At 33.2% G+C, this 20,290-nt stretch overlaps 1 protein-coding gene across 1 annotated transcript; it reads right to left on the reverse strand.

Annotated features, from left to right (window-relative positions):
* Positions 1-5,838: 5,838 nt before the first annotated feature.
* On the reverse strand, positions 5,839-17,426 carry LOC118197534 (acyl-CoA Delta-9 desaturase-like). The gene is made up of 5 exons (XM_035369086.2): positions 17,268-17,426; positions 9,126-9,319; positions 7,324-7,454; positions 7,042-7,247; positions 5,839-6,700 (listed from the first exon to the last, which is right to left on the reverse strand). Exons 2-5 carry the CDS (start codon positions 9,307-9,309, stop codon positions 6,232-6,234), a joined length of 990 nt encoding a protein of 329 aa, XP_035224977.1. The 5' UTR covers positions 9,310-9,319; positions 17,268-17,426; the 3' UTR covers positions 5,839-6,231.
* Between the last annotated feature and the right edge of the window lie 2,864 nt (positions 17,427-20,290).

Consider the following 20,290-nt stretch of genomic DNA (forward strand, 5'->3'; position numbering starts at 1 on the left):
CCTTTTTTTTTTTTTTTTTTTTGTCTATTTCATATATTGTAAAACTAATAAATTTTTGATTAACAAAATCAACTATTTCAAAGCGAGCAACAGCAACATTGTATCCCCCCAATTTATTTTAATCTCCAGCATGCGAATTGCCTATCGGAAATTCTAAAAACATGCAGTTTTTAAATGTTTTTAGCCCAAAAGAACATTAGCTTAAATGCTCTCAAAACGCGCATGTATGCGTAACTGAAAAAAAGTGACTCTTTGGGCTTAATATAAACTCTAAAAGCTTCCAGATTTATAAGGTTAAATTTGAAAAATGAATCTTTCTGACAAATTTAAGCCAGATGACGATTATCAAACCAAGAAATCTGTTTATATTCCTAAATTATAACCAGGAGAATCATAAGATCTTTAGGTACTTTTCAGTTTCGCCGGCGCAAATCTCGCCAAGCAGAATTTGTTGGCGACAGCATACAGTATACACATAAAAAATTTTAGTTCAAAGAATTTTATTTTGAAGGCATAAACATATTAGTATGATTTAAAATTTTGTTAAAAGCCAATAAATAAAGACAATGAACTTGTAAAAAGTCATTAATTTAAGAATTTACTATGCTTTCATGGTTCAACATCCTGATTCGCCAGTTCGTATCACGTGACCCGAAGTGATCTCATCTCACATAAAATACGCTACAAAAATACAATTCTCTGAAATTACCTACATTAATTTCAAGTTAAATCTAAATTTGGAATAAAAGTTTAAATGCAAGAATTATTTCAATTCGTACGAATAGCTTACTCAGAAATTATGTAAAATCGCAGTGCTTTATTTCGCTGGCGCATTCTCATTAGAAATAATGAATTTAACCCTTAATTTTGCCTTTCCTATATTTTCGCCTTCGGGTGAGCAGTGTGACTGCATCCTAATTGACTTAATTACCGCAAATAGTTTAAGGGTATAAAATTTAACTATCTTTTTTTAAAATTCCTGTAACTGTATGCCAGCATTGAAAGAAACAATCTGATAAGAAATGGTTGCGACTTGTTTTGAAAATGAAGCGTAAAAGGTTACCAGCGAAGATGTTCCGTTTGGCATCAGTTGTACCATTATTTGCGAGTTTATCGTTTGCGCCGGCAAAACGGAAAAGTACCTTTTTAGCAAGTCTTTTGGGTTAAATTTATTAATTTAAATATAACTTTCTTTCCGCTTACACTACATAAAATTCAATTCAACAGCAAAATCACAAAAGCGGCATATCTTTAAATTTCCGATAGACAGTCTCGTGCGCTGGAGATAAAAATGCTGTATTATTTTTATACACTGAATGCTACACATATTGAGTATTACATATATTTATAAGCCAGATTGCTCCCTTCTACCGCTTTTCTTTAGTAACAGACCTTTCAAACGTAGCATTGGCTACAGTGCAAAAGGACTTTAAATCAGATGAAAGAAAATTAAATTATTAATAATTTTTAAATTCTGTTAATTTCGAGATTACTAGACTGCCGCTTTTGTAAATCGTATCGGTAAAAAATCTCAAAAACAAATTACACTAACTTTCCGACAAACTGGCATCTAATGGTTCGGCACACCCGATACGTTCGGCATACCCGGAAGGCTAAGTATGTCATTCGAAAGTAATCCGAAGCGGCTGACATTTGTGTTGGGGCTATCATCATTATGACTAAATGTTACGCAGGAAAGCAATTCTGCTAAAGAAAGCAAAAATATCGATAATCTTGGGACTAACCACTAATTGAATTTAATCCAATATATTCTTCAACCAGTTTTCTAGTTACACTTTTTAAACATGAAATCTGATAAGAGGTAAAAAAGCTAAACCCAGTAATGGAAAAATTCCGCTGATGTCAAAAGACAAAGGATTTGGTATTAGTCGGCATAAGGTAGGCGAAATATTAAATGGATTTGCGAAACTTAGAGGATAATAACCAGAAAAGCAACGATAACCAATTAACCAATCAGTCTTCATATTTTCCTTAGTGATGTTTTGTAAAAAAAGATCTGAATCGAATTCGAAACGTCATCATACAACAGCAATACAGTAGATTCCAGCTCGTAAATTGTGAATAATTATACGCGTTCTGCGCTTCCTAACTTTTATTTACAATCACCGATTTCATTTGTATTTTAGAATAAAGTCAATCATTCAATATATGGAGCTAGGCTAAATCTTTAAAATGTCGCATTTTTACAGCAAGTTAAAGTACGGTTTCAGGAAATGCTTTAACAGTATTAGTACCACATTTCCGATAATTACATATATCGGATAATTCGACATAACCAAAATCCCGAACTTGCCGCATAATTGAATTTTTACTCACATCAATAAAATTCTTCATAAGAGAATACTCAAAAAGGTAGTTTTACTTGAAATAAATGCAAGTTAACTTTTGTCTAAACCAGCTCTTGGAAAATTTAATTTTATACAAGAAATTTTAAACTCAAAAGTAATAATTATTCGTAATTTTTTTATTCATGTATTGACAACGTTATTTTATCATTTCAAGAGTTCTGCAAGGATGATGTGTTTAGAAACGCGGTTTTACGTTAACTGCAGAATTATAAAGTAACCATGTCCTCACAAGTAACAAAATTTAAAAGTCGTTCTAACGTTTCAACTTTCATGATAAGCCTACACTAGAATCGAAATTCTGATATTACTTTACATTACTGTTTACTGGGTAAAACTTCATATGTTACAGATGACTTAGAAGTTAATCTAGCAGGTTCTGAGGAATTTTAATTCTCTCAGGAACATAGTTTAATTACTAAGTGATCTGAAAAAGTGATAAGTATTTAAATCTAGATGCATTGAAAAATAAGTAACAATTTTGATGAATATTAAGAGCTCTCTTTAGTTAATTTAGAACATTTATTATTAACAGCATTCAATGGAAAGCCATCTTAAGTAAATGATGCCTTGGAAGATCCATGTAAACACAGAGAAAACTTCCAAATAGGAAAATTTCTTTCCATGTTGCGCATTCTCTGGCGTCTAGTATTCTGCGACTTAGGCATTCAGCCAGCATTTCGGTAAGACTTTTTCTATAGCGAATGTAACACTGCAACTGTTCACCTGAATATAAATCTTCCTGGAAGACTTGTCAATGTTTAAAAAGAGCTTTAAGTTACGATAAAAAGCGGAAGAAAACTTATTCCACAGGCAGCATGAACTGTCATTCATACCAAAGATCCACATAGTTTTAGGGGGATATGTTGTCATCCTTTTATTGAGCTATTAAGTATTTATGCTATGAACTAAAACTGCTTTTATTCAGGTTTTGGTAGTAACCAACATTCTGTACTTTTTAATTTAAAAAATGCAACACGAGAAACTGATCTATAAGGACGGCCCCAAAAATGGCTCACCGATTTATACGGATGGAGCCAGAAATGCTCATGACATTCGAAAGAGATACATGGAAGGCCATCGTAATCTTTCAAGCCAAAGCGCTCGCCATACAGGATGCAATCATAAGGGCTTGCGAAACAATCTGCACTGACAGTACTCGCAGTTGCGAACTATAACCACAACTCTTCCATTAATCAGAAATACAGCAAATCCTATTCAACAGCATTCAAGTATACATACATCTTAGTTGGGCAAAGACACATGCAGAGCTACAGGGAAACGCAACAGCAGATAAGCTTGCCAAGAAAGCTGCCAGCAATTTTAATGCATCAGAACTTAACATTCCAGTGCGATCATTACACCTGAAGCACGCACTGCTGGGCAAAGCGATCCAAATGCGACAATTTGAATGTCACTAAGGTGACAAAGGAAGGCAGACATGGTTTCATACCAAATCTTAACAGGTCAAATTAGAATCTCGCATCCAATTACATTACTCACCAGACAGTTTCCAATGCACTTTTATCATTTTAATGTCTCGTACAGAGATGTCCATCTGCGGAAATGAAGCTACCTTGATCTTGATTCTGCCCGATAAGGGCGGCAAATCATTCGCGTCTTGTTACCAACTTTGATAACTATGAGAAGGTTTATAATCGCTAACCGAATCGCAGTTAACAAAACCTGTAGGCCGATAAAAGTCATAGCGAGGGTAGGGCAATATATATCAACAGCACTAGTGAAATCAGGGACACTTACCGAGCTACACTTCCTTTCCAACAAGCGCACAATTGATAAATTATGTGCGATAGCAAGAATTGCGCTTAAATTAGGGACTTTGAAAGTTAAATTCAATATTTGTTATCTTACAGGTCGATATTCTCTTTCAAAGCCATTATTAATAGACTCATTAACAAGCCACAAAGAAGTTTGAAAAATATTTAGTCTACCTCAGACTTCAACGTATTTAAAAAACTCATTCTTTGGATAAACTAATATATTGGAAAATCTGCATCCCAAAGAACGAATATTTGAAATTTATACGATACATTACAATTAAAAATTTAACGTTTTAAAGTTTAGCATCGGTTTCTAAAACTTCTAGATCGGAATGAACTGTATCAGAATGAACTGGATTACGCAAGATAAAGGCAAAGTAATCCAGTACTATATGCTTAAGGGGACGCATTTCTGCGTGGTGAAACCCTTTTCCGTAAAAATCAGGCTTATATTCACGTTAGGCATTGGGAAACTACCTTACACTCAACCCAGTTGCTAGGATATGAACACTTATCGAATTACCAGAGTTACGTTTTGTAAAGCAACATGCTATATACATACTGCGAATTAACATTGCGATTCCATTAGTGTAAAGACGCTAACAAATTAAAATTTTTCGAATGGATCACTTAGAAGCTATTCACGGTAACTTTTTTTTCAGAATCTAGTGAATCAATGATTAAAGACTTATTTGCTTATGGCGAAGCCTAGAAGGACCACGCATAAGGGAAGAAGTATCTTTGGAGGACTTAAGGAGAATTTGTATTCATGAAACACTTAAGAACTTTCAAGTACTTTTAGATTTGGATGGAAATATCAAGACAGCAAATGCCTTTTCAAGTAAACTTTACCTCTTGAACGTATTTTACTTTAATACATTTGTTCTGCTTTGCGTCTTCTAGGATATTTCTACCATTCATAATATGCATTCGTTCCTATATTTTGGGAGTACAAAAAGCCCGCTGCAGTTAAGAATTCAAGCTGATAAGTCATGTGTCCCTACAAATGAAGAAAGCCCTTTATCATGCGTTTCAAGTCCGCTAATTTTTATCTTTTCCTTTTTAAAGCGAGGAGGCTAGTACAAGTTGCATTTTACTTAATATGCAAGTTTATGAAGACATTCGTTTGATTACTATTATGTTTCAAACTATTTTTCGAACTTTTAGTGAGGCAAGCTGAAGCTAGTATAAAATTACTGCCTCTGTATTGACGACAATTAAAAAGAAATTTCGAGCTGTTGGCATATTCCAAGTTTCCAAATCCAGTTTAATAATGCGAATTTATTGCCATGAAACGTTGAGAAAACCTACTTATGCCTTTTATAAGGATATATCCAACTTTTCGTTCATTTACCACTGGCAGAACGGAGGATGACTTAGCAATTCCATAGATTTCCAATTAAGAAGCTTGCATTGACATCTCTAAAGTAAATATAATCCAGTTCTGTTGAATTACCTTCGGTGAAGGCAGCATTCAAGCAAGTAATCTTGGCGAGCTTTAGAGTATTAAAAGAAAAATTCCGATTTTAAGTTGTATACATTTAACATGTTTCAGATCTTAATACGAAGTAAGGAGCTTTTGTGTTGCATGCACAAATCTAAATTCCATAAATATGAGGTTTAAAACTGAGTAATGAATACATTAATCTGAACAAGATTAGCGATATTTTGCACGATAACAAATTTCAAGATTAATGTTTGTAAAACTCAGAGAACAGACTTTATTGATAATTAAAATTATAGTACATAACACATACACAAAAATCCTATGCACATAAAAGTCGTATTCACATAAAAATCCTATTTATACTGAATGGTCATTTAAAACAGTTGCAGAATGTTCATTTTATGAATACACATGAAACTGCTCTGAAAGTCCTGATATATGGAAGAGCATGTCCACTTCGAGTAGAGAAACGTGAAGTCAGTTCATTAAAAATCACTCATGAGTAATGCTAATCATTTAGCCCCCGACTCAAGAAACTAAATAGATGGTGGGAGGGTCAGCTCAGACAAATTTTTTTTATCCATTATCAGCTTACGTAGGAACTTGAAGATGCTTTCGCCAACGAAACACCACAGTCTCACGAAGTGCTGCATACCTGCTCTTCAGCACCATCTACACATTTCATTCTTGTTCCATCGCCAGTCTTCAGTTTTCTGTTCTTGACTAGCTCGGGATGAACAATCTTACGATCATAAGCCAATCCAATCAGTGCCATAAAATCGATAAAGATCTTAGTGAGGTTGAAAGTATATCCTAATTCGCTTGTGGAATAATCCCAAGGGAAGACGTGGTGGTAGTTATGCCATCCTTCACCATGTCCAAGTAAGGCAACAATGGAGTTTTCACGAGCTTCAATGTACCTGTCGTAAGGTTGATCACCATACTTGTGAGCAACGCTGTTGACTAACCATGTGACGTTTAAGCTGAAACAATATCTTGCCAAACCTGCTATGAAGAACGAGTTCCACAGTGTTTCACCCCAGAACCAGACAGGAATCATGGTAGGTACGTAGAAACTGAAGAGCAGAACCATCGGGATATAAAATCTAAGATTAAAATTGAAAATAAAGGACAATGAAATGTTTGCATTATAATACACGCAAGAGTTGAATAATTATATTAAAAACAACCAATTAATATTAAATACGGATCCAGAAATTTAATTGAAATAGGCAGCAAAATTCTGCAGCAGTCCTGATCTATTAGCTCGTAAACCAGATTGACTTAGTATCCAGTTGAACTATAAATCCAAGATAAGAAGCTACAATAAGTTCTTGGTTGTTACTGAGAAGCGTGTCGTACTTAAGTGAAATAAGCCAAATTTTAGGTTGCAATGGAATTAATAAAACAGCTAATGTTAGTGAAATAAATGGCTATTTGAAGTTACCTTCTGTGGAACCTAACTATTGGATCGGCCCAAAGATCATCGAGGTAGACAGTTTTTCCTTTGGAAGCAACAGCAGGATGTTTTCTGCACATGAGCCATCCCATATGAGCGAAGAAAAACCCTCTTTTGATGTTATGAGGATCAGCATCAGTCTCTGTAAATTTATGATGGACCCTGTGATCCCTGCACCATTCATAGATGTCATTCTGTCCAAAGAGGATATAATCAATTCATAAGTCGTTTTCAGAAAAAGTGATATTTGAGGTTCAACATCAAACTCACCTGAGCTGCTATGCTAGCAAAGATGCACAGTAAAACTCGCAGAGGCCACCTTGCTTTATAGGAACGGTGAGACCAAAGCCTATGAGAGCCTGCTGTAATACCTAATCCTCCAATGTTCCCATAGATGTAACCTTCAAAATATAATGTTTAGATCATAAATACTAAGGTATACAGACACTAAACATTGAAAATTGACAAATTTGATACTTTCAATCAGCAATATATTAAACTAAATTTAATCACTCAACCAATTAAATTAAGTTTTGGAGAGTAAAATTGAGTACGAGGTTTGCTTTCGAAAAGTTTTACATGATGAAAAGTTAAGAATCGGCTCAGTTTTCTGAAGTTAAATTTTAGTTGAAAAGAATTAAAAACATTCAAGTCGAGTTATAATTTACACCCGATTTCAATTTTAAAAATACAGATTCAGAATTTAGATTGAAACATTAGTTAATCGAAATTATAATCAAGTCTTAAAATCACAGTTGATCTTGTCTTATCTTTTACTACTACTAAAATTTCATTAAAAGCCCTGAAATCGTAATGCAGTCGCAAAGATTATGTTAAACAAAAGCAGAGCCATCAAGTCTGGAATTCCAAATTATAACGAAAACGTGGTTATAAAACTAAATTTAAACTCTTCTCTAAAGACTCAAAGACAACCAGAATTCCTTGTAAACTACCTTCTTCCGCAACTTAGCTCAGACTTTAATTCTAGTAAGTTTTTAATTGAAATAAAGATGGCCGAGAAGATAACTACACAAGTTGTTTTTAAACTTATACTTTGGTTCAAGTGGCTTCAAGTTAAATTTAATTTAAAAGGTAACGAAAAATATTTACCCAAGTGGCGTGTGCGAGATAAGTACTAAATCTAAACCTAGACAGAATTTTCGAAATGGATTTAGTAAACCTTGGAAGATGAAATTCAGAATTCGAATGATAGTTTCAGTTAAAAATTTTAAAATACCACTAAATTTAAAAACTTCGTAAAGATAAATTTTAAGTTCAATAGTTTATTTTTAGTTTAAAGAGTTGCAATTTCAATAGTTGATACTCAGCATCCTCTTGCTGCGATCTCGAGTACCATGCTACAAATGTGCTTGTACAAAAAATTTTGAGTTCTAGAGAGTTTCAGCATAGTGTGTTTAAAACTGAAGTAATCCTCTTCACTACTTAGCTTAAATCGAATTTGGAAAACTGAAGTTGGCTGCTTTTTAAAACTAAAATGAACATCGAAGATTAAATCAAGTTTTGCTTGAATTAGAAACTAAAATCTTTTCGTCCTTGAAGAATTCGAGAAAAGTATATTTCAAAATACAAGACCTTCGTTAGCGTCATTGAAACTTTTCACCAAAAATTAAAAATTTAACGGCATTTGGCGGGAAGATATTTAGCGCCAACTGGACAATAACAAATTAAACATTCACAACTGATTTGATTCTGCCACTGGAATAAGTTACAGTGAGTTTAAGTACTACCCAGCAGTAATTTTTAAACTTTCAGTGGAACATACATGTTGCGTTAGTAGTCAAGGGGTTAAATAACCCAAGTGTAATATCCCAGATCCTCCTAATGCTTCTTAAAGGATTTTTTAGTTTTCAGATCACATGGCTATTGAAATACAGTTTTGTACGTATTGAATGTTTGCCTTAATCGTTTACCGATTTGCAACGCATGTTCTAGCAGGTTGAATTTCTGCCTTAATGTCAAATTAAACGCCATCCGTACGATTAATGAGGAATGCAGCCAATTTATTTAAGTTTAACATCTCAAAGCTGATAAACTTCAATGTTAATACATACCAAATAGACAAGTTTTTAAATATGCCGATGTCAATCCGAGATAAACTCCGTAAAAGAAGCTCAAATGAAGATACACGAAAAGGATAACATTGAACCACACGATCTTTGTCTTATATTGTGGCTTTTGTTCTACTTTGCTTTCAACACTTTCCTCCGCAAGAGCAGCCGAAGAATTGGGAGCCATTCCTCCAGTTCTAAAAGAAAAAGAATGAAATCAGAATATGAATATGCTGAATATTTTCAGGAAGTCTCCTGAATACAGCAGTATATTTACTGCAAGGGTCTGGCGAATTACTGCGAGAAATCTTTGCATGTACAGCACTCTGAAGCGACTATGAAAAAACTATTTAGCCATCGAGAATCTTTACCGAACAGTTTTTGGTGCATTTAATATGCCCAGCCTCAAATACTGAACAGTTTCAAATTTTATCCCTGCGCTAAAATGTACGGCAGCCTACCAAGATATTTTACTTGGGAAACTAATTTAAACGTAACTAAAATGCAAGTGAATCTAAAAGAGAACAAACTATTACGAGTAAATTAGTAATCCTACATTTCATCGTGTTATTTGCAAGATAGTTCTTGAAAACTTTAAAAAGCCTATTATTTTCAGCATCTTATCGGAATAACAAAATTTCAGTTTTCAATTTAGCAATTGCATTGAAAGTCGTCAAGATAATGATAACTTAGTTTACTGTTTAAAGTCTATTAAAGTAGACTTACATATGGTAATGATTAGTAAACTTGCCCGAGTTAAGGTGGAGATCAATTACATTTTGGGATTAATCCATAAACATGAACGAAGTCTTAAATGAAATCTTCAATGCTCATGTATAGCATAAAGTTGAATTATTTAGTAAAATGCAGATACGCTTTACCGATTTCCAATTGTTCAAGGGAGCTACGCATAATTGATAACTGAAAGTACATCTTATGTAGCTATGTTGAAAGGAAAGTTTTGTAGCAATATTTGACAATTTACTGCAGTAATGACAGCCTTAAGGGCAGAGATTCAGATTTCATACGTGATCAAATGGAACACTAGAAATGTAGGATGGATTAAAATACAAGTATACAAAATCTTACTGGCCGAATTAGGTTTTAATCCATCACAAAACGAATAAAACGAATAATAAGCTACTCTTTTCCAACTAGTTAAGTAGGTTATTACTGTTCGAGATCGAGTTAGGGATCTTCAGGTCTGAGAGAAGCACACGAACTGGATCCCCTGGATTGTGCATCGCGGAAGAGGACCAACAGTTCAATTATCTCTATTCTGTGAAGTTGAGATCGTCGCTTTTTCAGGATAGGAAAAAGTAGGTAATTTTTTTGGGGCTACAGCTTAACGGAGTCCTTAAAATGCAGCTCAGACGCAAGTCTAATCTAGTATCTAATATGGAGTTAACAGCAAGATAGTTATCTTCATTAGCATGTGTAAGCACATTTGCATTACAGTCTTTTAGGAAAACTCTACTCTTAAATCATTTACCTTCTCTTCGTTTTGCTTATGAGGAATATGGCAATGTCCAGTACAGCTATCTGTGTAAGGGGATAGATGCTTTTGTGGAGGACTAAGGGGAACTGGGTCGTATACATGTTACATATGGAGGAAAACCACGAAAGCGCCCATGCAGCCATACATAGATTTACTTTAGAGTTCGATTACCGACACTATGAAGCAACAATTCCTTCGTCTTAACTTCATAGTTTAGTTAAATTTCGTGGGCTAGTCTTGCAATATAAATGCATAAAATTTATACATGCCGTAATTATTCAACTTCAGAAACAAAGTTTTAATAGTGGTCTTAAATGTATTTGCAACCATTAAAAACTAATGCATTCTACATTTGTAAGACTCATGTTAGTGCAATAGTGAAAACATTGCAATTCCAAGAATGTAACAAATTCAATAAAATTTTGCTAGTGTCAAGCTGATAGACATGCTTGAAGCGGAGGTGCCACATCTGGGATCTGCTAAAATAATGCAGAAGATTTTCCCAAAATTTGATGAAATAAGGTATAACACCTCAAATTTCTACCGATTGGGTTCTGCTAACAGAAAAACTCATGTACAGTCGTAAAAGAGTTCAATTTGCATAGTTATCTTTGGTCCCGAGGGCTAAGGCGACACCACACAGAATGTAAAATAACAGAGGTCCGAATGTTAATTTTATGTATTTATGAAAGTAAATAAAAATTTACTCTAGTGCTACGAAACATAATTAAGTAGTTAATATATGGACTTAAAATCTGAAGTTTTGAGGTATGAAACTGCCGAATGAAGTTGGTTCGCTTTAAACTTCATAAACAAGCTTGTTCAATACTGCGAGATTGAATTACTAAGCTAGGCGTTAAAATTTCGAATCAGGAGTGATAATAGCCTAAATATCTTTACACTTCAAGAACTAAATTACAATTTCATCCAAGTTTCAATGAAAGGGTGAAAAGGAAATTAAATCTTGTTTTGTAATCACAAGATTTTGAAGAAAGGCGAAGATTAATGTAAATAAAACTTCGGAAGTGTTAAAAGCATCATAGGGATTTCACAAGCGAAGTGAAGTTCACTCATGTGCGAAATGGAACAGAACGAGTTCCCTTCATTCATCCTAAATTATAAAAGGTATTTATAGTTTCATTTTAGAAGGAACTCTAGAAGTCAATTTGAAGAGAATTTAGGTTCACATTATTCGGCACTTCCTGTCACCCATTTCCGATGCCCAGCAGTTCTTTTCGAATTTAATAGGAGTTAAGTGCTTGCTACTCAAAGCTGGATCAAGGACACCTGTCTGAAAGCGTAATCTTTTCTGTTTAATATTAGGGTTTTGGTGTATTGAGGCAAGGGTGGAACCCTAAACTTGAAAGTCTCATTAGTGCTTTAGTTTCGAAATTGCTTTCGCACAACATTTTACAAGAAAGTTAAAATTTGCTTACAATGAAATCATTCGTTTTAACAGCACACACCTATATGCAGCACAACATTTGATTCAATTTGAAGACATCGCGATTTCCGAATGAAGTTTAGTTTTCCGAAATTTACGGGAGTCACTCTTTGTGGAGTTTACATCAAAATACACATATCTGTTCAAGTTCGCAGGATTTTAACAACTATTTGAATTTAGGAATGCAACTTAACACGAAAGAAACCAAGTTTCATTTAGAGGTATTCTGTGAGCCAGTCGTGATCAAGGTCAAGACGATAATGAAGTTTTTGTTTGCGAAAATAAAGATTACTGCTGAGAAATCACCAACAGATAGTTCTAACCTATGCTTCCATTGCAGTCTCCAGCGATTTAACATGCACTTGTGGGCAAAAATACGTGTCGAATGACCATCAGAAGAATCGTGTGGCATTGATTAGACCTGGTGAACAAGAAGATCGATCGCAGAGTACTGTATTTTCTAGTAGGGTATGAATGAAGGTCTGCAACAGCTTTATTGTGAACACAAACACGCAACGGATTAATGCATCAACAGGTACGAAATTACGGAATTATACACGATTGTGAAATATAAATGAGAGTACTGTAGGAATTTGTTTATGGTCCTGAAGATATTAAGTTTACCAAAAGCTCCAAGGATGCTTATGTAAAAATTATTTGCCAGGAGTCAAACTATTCAACATGCACTGTTGTCAAATTGCATATGAAGATCACTTAGAACTAGGTGAACTACAATAAACCTTATATTTAAAATTTACCAACAAGATTTTTTATACAGAAAGGAAGTAATTTTATAAACTCAAATTTACTATTTCGTGGTAGAAGTTTCTAGAAAATAAGAAGCTGAAAACCGTTTAAATATCACTTTAAACTGTTTTCAATAATGTCTTAATGTTACGATTATATTAAGATCTTCGAGTTTTATTTAGAATTACTCGCAAGGAAAGTTTAAAATAACCCAGCCGAAAAGCGGAATTTAAAAAGATTGAATTTTAACTTGGCGTAGTTGCTGGTATAGCGATTAAAGCTTCAGACTTCCAGTGCTCCGAAGGATACTGGAAGTCATTTGTGATCAGCAGATGACAGTTGTCTTACTAAGGGGACGGTGGACTTTAAAGTAGCTAAAAATCAACCAATGTATTGAATTTTTTTTTTACTCTCACAATATTCCATATACATAGCTTCATCGTACGCAAAATCCGAATTCAAATATTCTAATTTTTAAAGTTACAAACATTTAAAATGTGTAAATGAACGTCAACTTTGCCCTTTAAATTTTGGAGGAAATATAAAAAGTATACGTTATTTACCAATGTTATAAATTGTACATTTGTCTAAAAGAAGTGCATTTCTAAGAAAAGGCTACAAATGTCAGTATTAACAGCTATTAATGAATTTAACTTTGGTTATGTAAATGCTATATACGCGTAGAAAAGAAGGAAATAAACTAGTTTTCCCTACGCGTTGCAAAAAGCGTAATGAACGTCGCTTGAACCAAAGCAAAAAGTTTACCTGCTTGGAAAAAACAGAAATAGTAAAAAATATTATAAAGATTAAAAGATAATGTAAATGTAACAAATAAAGGTAAAACACATGACGCGAGTGAATTTTAAAGGTTTCATTGTTTATAATGCATAAATTGTTTCTACCTCTAACTTTGAATCGCTTACTAATTTGCGGCATGTTTATTTTTCTCATATTTAATACGAGATTAAGAATATTTAAATGATACGAAAATCGTTATCTAGTGTCTGCATATTCATATTTAAAGGTAACTTGCTGTTTGTCATTACCATGTATTAAAAGTAAGTTTGATGAAAAACTTAATTCGGTTCTCAAAACATTTTTTTGCAGTTCGTACGTCATGAAAATGCTGCATGCGTCTCATTTTTAGTTAAAAATGAATGATATTTGGAAAAAATTTATCTTGTTATATGTTACAGTAGATCTGTGTATGCACTTTTGGACGAGGTTATTAAGAAGTTTAAAGTTGTGATAATGCTTAACAAAAGGTGACATTTTTCCGAAAAGTGGGTTTAAGTGCTTTAAATCAAAACAAGTTTTTAAAAGGTATTCACAAAAATCCCTTTTAAAAATTTTTGATCCATCATAATCAATAAGGTATACACAAAAACCTTTGTCAAGTCTTTACAACTAACTAACGAAAAATTCGAAAAAAATATTGAAAATTAGCGCGAAAAGAGCATTTTAAATCTTTAAAATTATTTGTTTAAAAATTTTTAATTTAAAATTGAAAATTTGAACATATATTTCATAAACTGATGCTATAATACGTATATGTATAGAATTTCTTGCCAAAAGCGTAAAAACTTAAAAACTAGATTTTCAAAGTCCACCGTCCCCTTAATGTGCAGAGTAATTTAGACTGATGGCAAAATATAGGAAACTTAGAAGGCGTAAGGAACTTTAAATAAAACCTATTGTTATGTTGCACAGGAATCCTCCCCTCCATTCGCCATTTTCTGCTTCTAAAAACAAACATCGACACGAAATTAGGCGAAACGGACACATTTTGAAGAGTGCATATTTTCGCGAATGTTTAAGGGAGACTTTCGGATTCACGTTACACATTAAGTAAAGCACAAAAGCACCGATGTAATTAGTCCGCTTGTCGGTAACCAAAGCAGAGAGGCTGTTAATACCCAATATCACTCGCCCTCGGTTATCTCAATATTGAAGATAATTGAGCAGAGCTCGTTTTACCTCAGCTCATCAACCATTTAACGAAATTTTCGCCTTATTTTTAAAACGGTACGCTCATTTGAAGCATTCTGGAATATTAGAACTTTAAAACGTTTATTGGATGAAAAGCAGATTTTGATCACTAGAAACGTGCATGTGAAGTTTCACGTTGTTACCGTTTTGATTCCACAAAATCCGAAGTTACACTTGCAAAATGTAGAAAACTCCTAATCTGAGCAGTAGTAAACTCAGTCTATTAATATACTTGTTAAGATTAAGCTGAAGTACACATACCAGGAAACTGACGAACTGTATAAACATTTGATTACAAGTTCAATTGCCAGGGGTGTTTTCACGCCTTAGCGAGTTTGTAGATGAAGAAATTATACTGAAGCATAAATTACAAGTTCACGCGCTTCTGCTTTGTGATGTCATCGAAGCGACGAATAGCAACGACGTATGAACAGTCACTATCTAGAAGTCAGAACTTCCAATCTGGAAAGCCAAATTTCGCTTCTTCAGTGCTGAGAATTTAAACAGTTTCATAATTAAGTGTTAATGGTATGGGAAAGACGACCGCTATTAAGTTAAAATTCAACATTTCGTTTTCCTACCATTTCCTACTATTTCGTTCCTACTCATTTCTTACCAGAAGTTAACTACGCAGTATTACCATTTTAAAGTGTTTATTTTTATAAATTATGAACAACAGATTTCGTCCGAATTTAACAGTAGCAACACAATTCGAAGCTGTAGACCACTAGAGGTCATTCATCTACATATGAACGCTTCAAAAATCTTCGCAGTATTTCAGTAACTCGGTGTAAAATTTCTTTATAAAATGTGGTTCTAGGCAAGGATATAGTGCTATGCTGTTAATTAAAAACTGCATTTAAAACATGCAAGGAGATGCAGAGGAATTAACAAGACTTGCGTACTCTTTAAATACCCACATAACTTGAAAAGTAAATCAAGATTTGAGATTTCAAACTTAAAAGAAGGAATTGAAAGGCAAGCTTGATTGTGAACCATGACTAAGGGTCAGTCAGAAGTAACGCAGATTTAGAGGCCGAATTTCAGCTAATATTAAGACACATATAACACACACATACCCAAAGAGTGCCACGTCTGTTAAGTTCATCGGTATTTAAGAAAGTTTTATGATTTAAAAATAAATTACGCTGGATGAAGATTTCCTCATATATTCATTACAGATGCATCTGTAATAAATTTAAAATTAGATTAAATATTGGTGGATAATATTCGCATAGTATTTTAGAACTATTTCATAGCTTAATAAGCAGAGTTGGAACTTTTAACAGAGATTGTTTTTTATATACGCCTCAAATTAAGCTACAAGATGACTTTAAATACAACACCGATTTTTTGTAGTACTGTAACCGATTTTATTCATCATACGAAAATCGAATAGTCTTAATCGTGCAGTTCAATTCTGAAGTAAGAGCACTATTATACACGTGTTGCAAAGTTACTTTAGATTAATATTTTACTGCAGAAATAGTTCCTCTAGATATTATTCGTATTAAAATCTTTGAGGTAGATATGCTAGAAAATTCTAGCAAACATTAATTACTTACAGAAATCTTTATACAATGTGTAAAGCAATATAAAATATGCAGATAGTACGATATTTTAGAGAGAATCCTTGTGCAGTTTGTTTTGTTCATCTTCAGTGAATGTTTATATACATGAAAGATACCAGTTGAATTCTTTAATCATGTGCCAGAGGAATTGTTTCGAATAAATATGTTAGAATATTCATATAGTTCACTTTTTTTTTTACCCAGAATATTTGTTGTTTTATATGATAAAAATATATTTCCTGATTAACAAAATGTATTTGATGCTCATAAAATAAGCAAGGATTAAATTAACTGCCAAAAGATCGATTGTTACGTCTCTATAGCAAATCTTGAGAACAATCCTATTAACTCCCTGTGGTTATAAGGGTAAAGCGTTATTAATTTTAATTCTAGAATTAATTCGCGATAGGTAAAGAGTCATTAGTTTTAACTCCAGAAAGTAATTTAATGATTTTATCAAGAATTACGCATTAGAATGCGCATTTTGGGCAACATTAGCTTTACATAAAATGACTTCATTAATGAACTTGAAATGTTAAGATCTTACAACACTCAGCAAGTCATGCTTTAAGTATTAAATTCAAAATTGAAATTATAAGTTGATTAACGCTTTATAATCCCATTTTAAGAAAGCCATTAATTATTTGAATATAATAAAACAAGTTCTGAATTTATAAAAAGGTAGGGAAAATAATACTAAATATCTTAAGAATTTACTTTCACAATACATAGCGAACATAAAGCAATATAATTGACAATTCATCCGCCACTCAATAATTTTACCTCAAATTTTTACGAGTTTAAGTGTTTTACGATAAGCTCCCATCTGTGGAACGGATAAATCTTACACAATAATTAAAATTTTTAAAAGTGATATAGCGAAAAACGGTTCTTACTTGTAGCAGACAACGTGCCAAGAATTCACATGCAAAAGCACCCGTTGAATGAAAGAACCGGAGTACCAGTTCCAAAACAAAACCAATCCTCGCCCGAAAGTAGATGAGCTGAACTTCAACCGGTACGTTTGAGAATGAAGTGTAGAACTGCATCGCTCCAGCCATCTTTTTACCCTAGAACCCCAAATCCCCGCGTCTCAACCTGATTGGCTGCAGTAACATTGCATCAGGTATTTTTGTGACGTAATGTTGTCGGTCAGCTGAAAGTGGGCATATTAATTGCTTTTTTTCACTTTCGGAAAAGATAAAATAAAGATTTTCCTCTATTTATTAATATTTTCTGCGAATAAATCCCTCTTAAATATTTTTTTCGCTAATGGGATACGCGTTTTGATCACATTTTTGATTTTGCGTCTCACTTAATTTTTTTTAATGTACGAATCACTCGGACTCGTTTGCATTCATGACTCCTGCTTTGTTTAGAATCTTTTAGATGGCGCTAAATAGAGAAATTAAAGAATGCTGCAAATTTTAAAATTAACTCAAATCTTAATTGCTGCAAATTTTAACTCAAATCTTAATATTTTAAACACAGTATGTTTATGGCTCGTATAGAAAGAAACAAGAAGTACAACGAGAAAAAGAATCCAGTAATTTAACTGATATTGAAAATTTCTCATTGCAGACCTAGCATGTTTCTCACATATAATACTTCTTCTTCAATTTTAAAGTTTGTTGTAATTCTCAATATAACCAATCGGTTGAGGTCAGTTTGCTAATAGCGTTTGTTTGCTTCGTGCCTGTTTGCACCCATTTTTGTAGTTTTTAAACTCTTCATGAAAACGTCCTTGCAATTAGATTAAATATTAATCGTACGATGACATTTAGATTGTTACATATGCATTTTACCGTTTTCAGTTTAAAATTCTTTCCGTAATTCTATAAATTTTATACAATTAATAGGTATATTATAATTTATTGCAATATTTGAAACTATTCACTACCGTTTATTCATGCTTGTATGGATAAGACCATTGAACACTGATAGCTTAGTCCAGGTTTGAATTCCGACGAATGATTTGCACATTTTGTAATTTCAGTAATATGTAGTATGAGAACGAACCGGAGTTCTTTAGAAAATCTTCCGCGAAAGCATTATTCTTTCTCAGAGATATCATTTCCGAATATCCTGCCTAATTGATTAAATAAGCAAAAATTAATAATCGTATTAATGTTATATATTTAATAATGACTTCTAAATATTGAAATAAGAGAAGAATAGGATATTATTTATTTTGAGTCAAAAAATAGATAAAGTTAATCTTACAGAGAAAATACAGAAAAACTTGCATTCTTAATGTCTTCATAGCACACCGCTCATAATTAAAAATTTTGTCAAAGTTACCCCGTTGTCTATTCTATACATAGCAGATAATGTGCTTAGCACAATACCACTCAAGAGATATTTATGTGCATTAATTCGCTTACCTATCATAACATTATTATCAGAATTTCTTTTTTATCGCGCCAATTTTAAGCTAGCACCTGTAGTCCATTACTTTACAATGGGCACATCACCTACAATGGTCACACTTTACAATGGGCACATCAAGGCAATTTTCTCACCAAATAGCAATCATAGTAATGAAAGTTGCTGACATAAGATCGATTCCTCTAATTTGCTAAAATCACCTAATTCGTCTCCGTGGTGAAAATGACACATGTTACGATCACAAAAGAGGAAGGATCGCTGCCATCTTAAAATGCAGTCTATACGATCACAAAAGGGATAGAGTTGAAACCTTAAAGTGCCTATTTTAAAGTAACAGACTAGTCTTGAACTAGTGCCAGAGTCGATTCTATATCATGTCAATGCTAAAAAATGTCTATCTTATGCACATTTGACTATAGGCTATGTCGATCTTACGCAGTGCTGATGTTGTGCTGTGTGTGTCGATTGATCGAATGCAAGACCAGACGGGTAGAATAGTTACAAAACTATCTGAATGAACTGAAAGTGCTACTCCGACGAAAATACGGATCATATGAAAGATAAACTGCCTCATATCCAGCTGACAGTGAGGATAAAATTAACATAAATTTTATATGCGCTGCATAATTAAAAATAAATTCATGTAATCTTTTTATTGCGATATTTATTTTATTGCAGTAAACTAGAACTGAACCGGGATAGGTTTATGTAAAAAATTTTAAGCAATGCAAAATTAAATTATTAAAAATTTAATAATAATGTATCGAAGTGATTATAAATGAACTTAAAAGGCGACATTTTGAGATCACACTCAGATATCACAATCTGTTGACAACGCTGTGATTTCTGGTTCGGACTATGGGTTCGTTATTTCTTCCTGCATTCCCCTCACCTAGTATTTTTAGCACACGATTTAAAAACTTCTAATCTATAGTAGCAGGATTATCTAAAGGATAATGGGATAATCTTATCCCCCTTGCATGCTCTTGAAGCATAAATGATTTTCACGTCGAGTTAGCAGGTAGTACATCTATGATACGAATCTCGGGGAGAAAGGATTGAATTTGCGCGTTTCATGTTCCTTAAAGTCTTTTTGTCTCTAATTTCCAATGCCATATATTACGTACTTGCTATAGAAAAGTTTTTTTTCCCTTCCTATCTATAAATTATCCGAATATTCCGGGTACAGAATAAACTGAAACTTCAGTTTTAGTTTTAACACTTCAGAGTTATTTTAGAAGATAATATCACAGTCATATTAATTTATTCGCAGTCATATTAATTTATTAAGTTAAAAACTGCAAAATAAATTAATATGGAATGAAATTTCTAAAATTTTAATAGCACGTTTCAGGTTAGCAGGGACAAAATGTGACAACTGATCCTAAAGTTTTGCTTTGCAATTACATGGTATCACCATCTACGTGTAGAATGCAAGTAAAAATTTTGAGATCTCAAACAAAATACGTAAAACCTTTGTCGAAATAGAAACGTAAAATGCTAAAATTCTAGCTGTGCTTTAGCAGTTTCT

This window comes from Stegodyphus dumicola, chromosome 1 (assembly GCF_044657685.1).
Source record: "Stegodyphus dumicola isolate Sdum_Otavi_A_Nest chromosome 1, ASM4465768v1".
NCBI lineage: Eukaryota > Metazoa > Arthropoda > Arachnida > Araneae > Eresidae > Stegodyphus > Stegodyphus dumicola.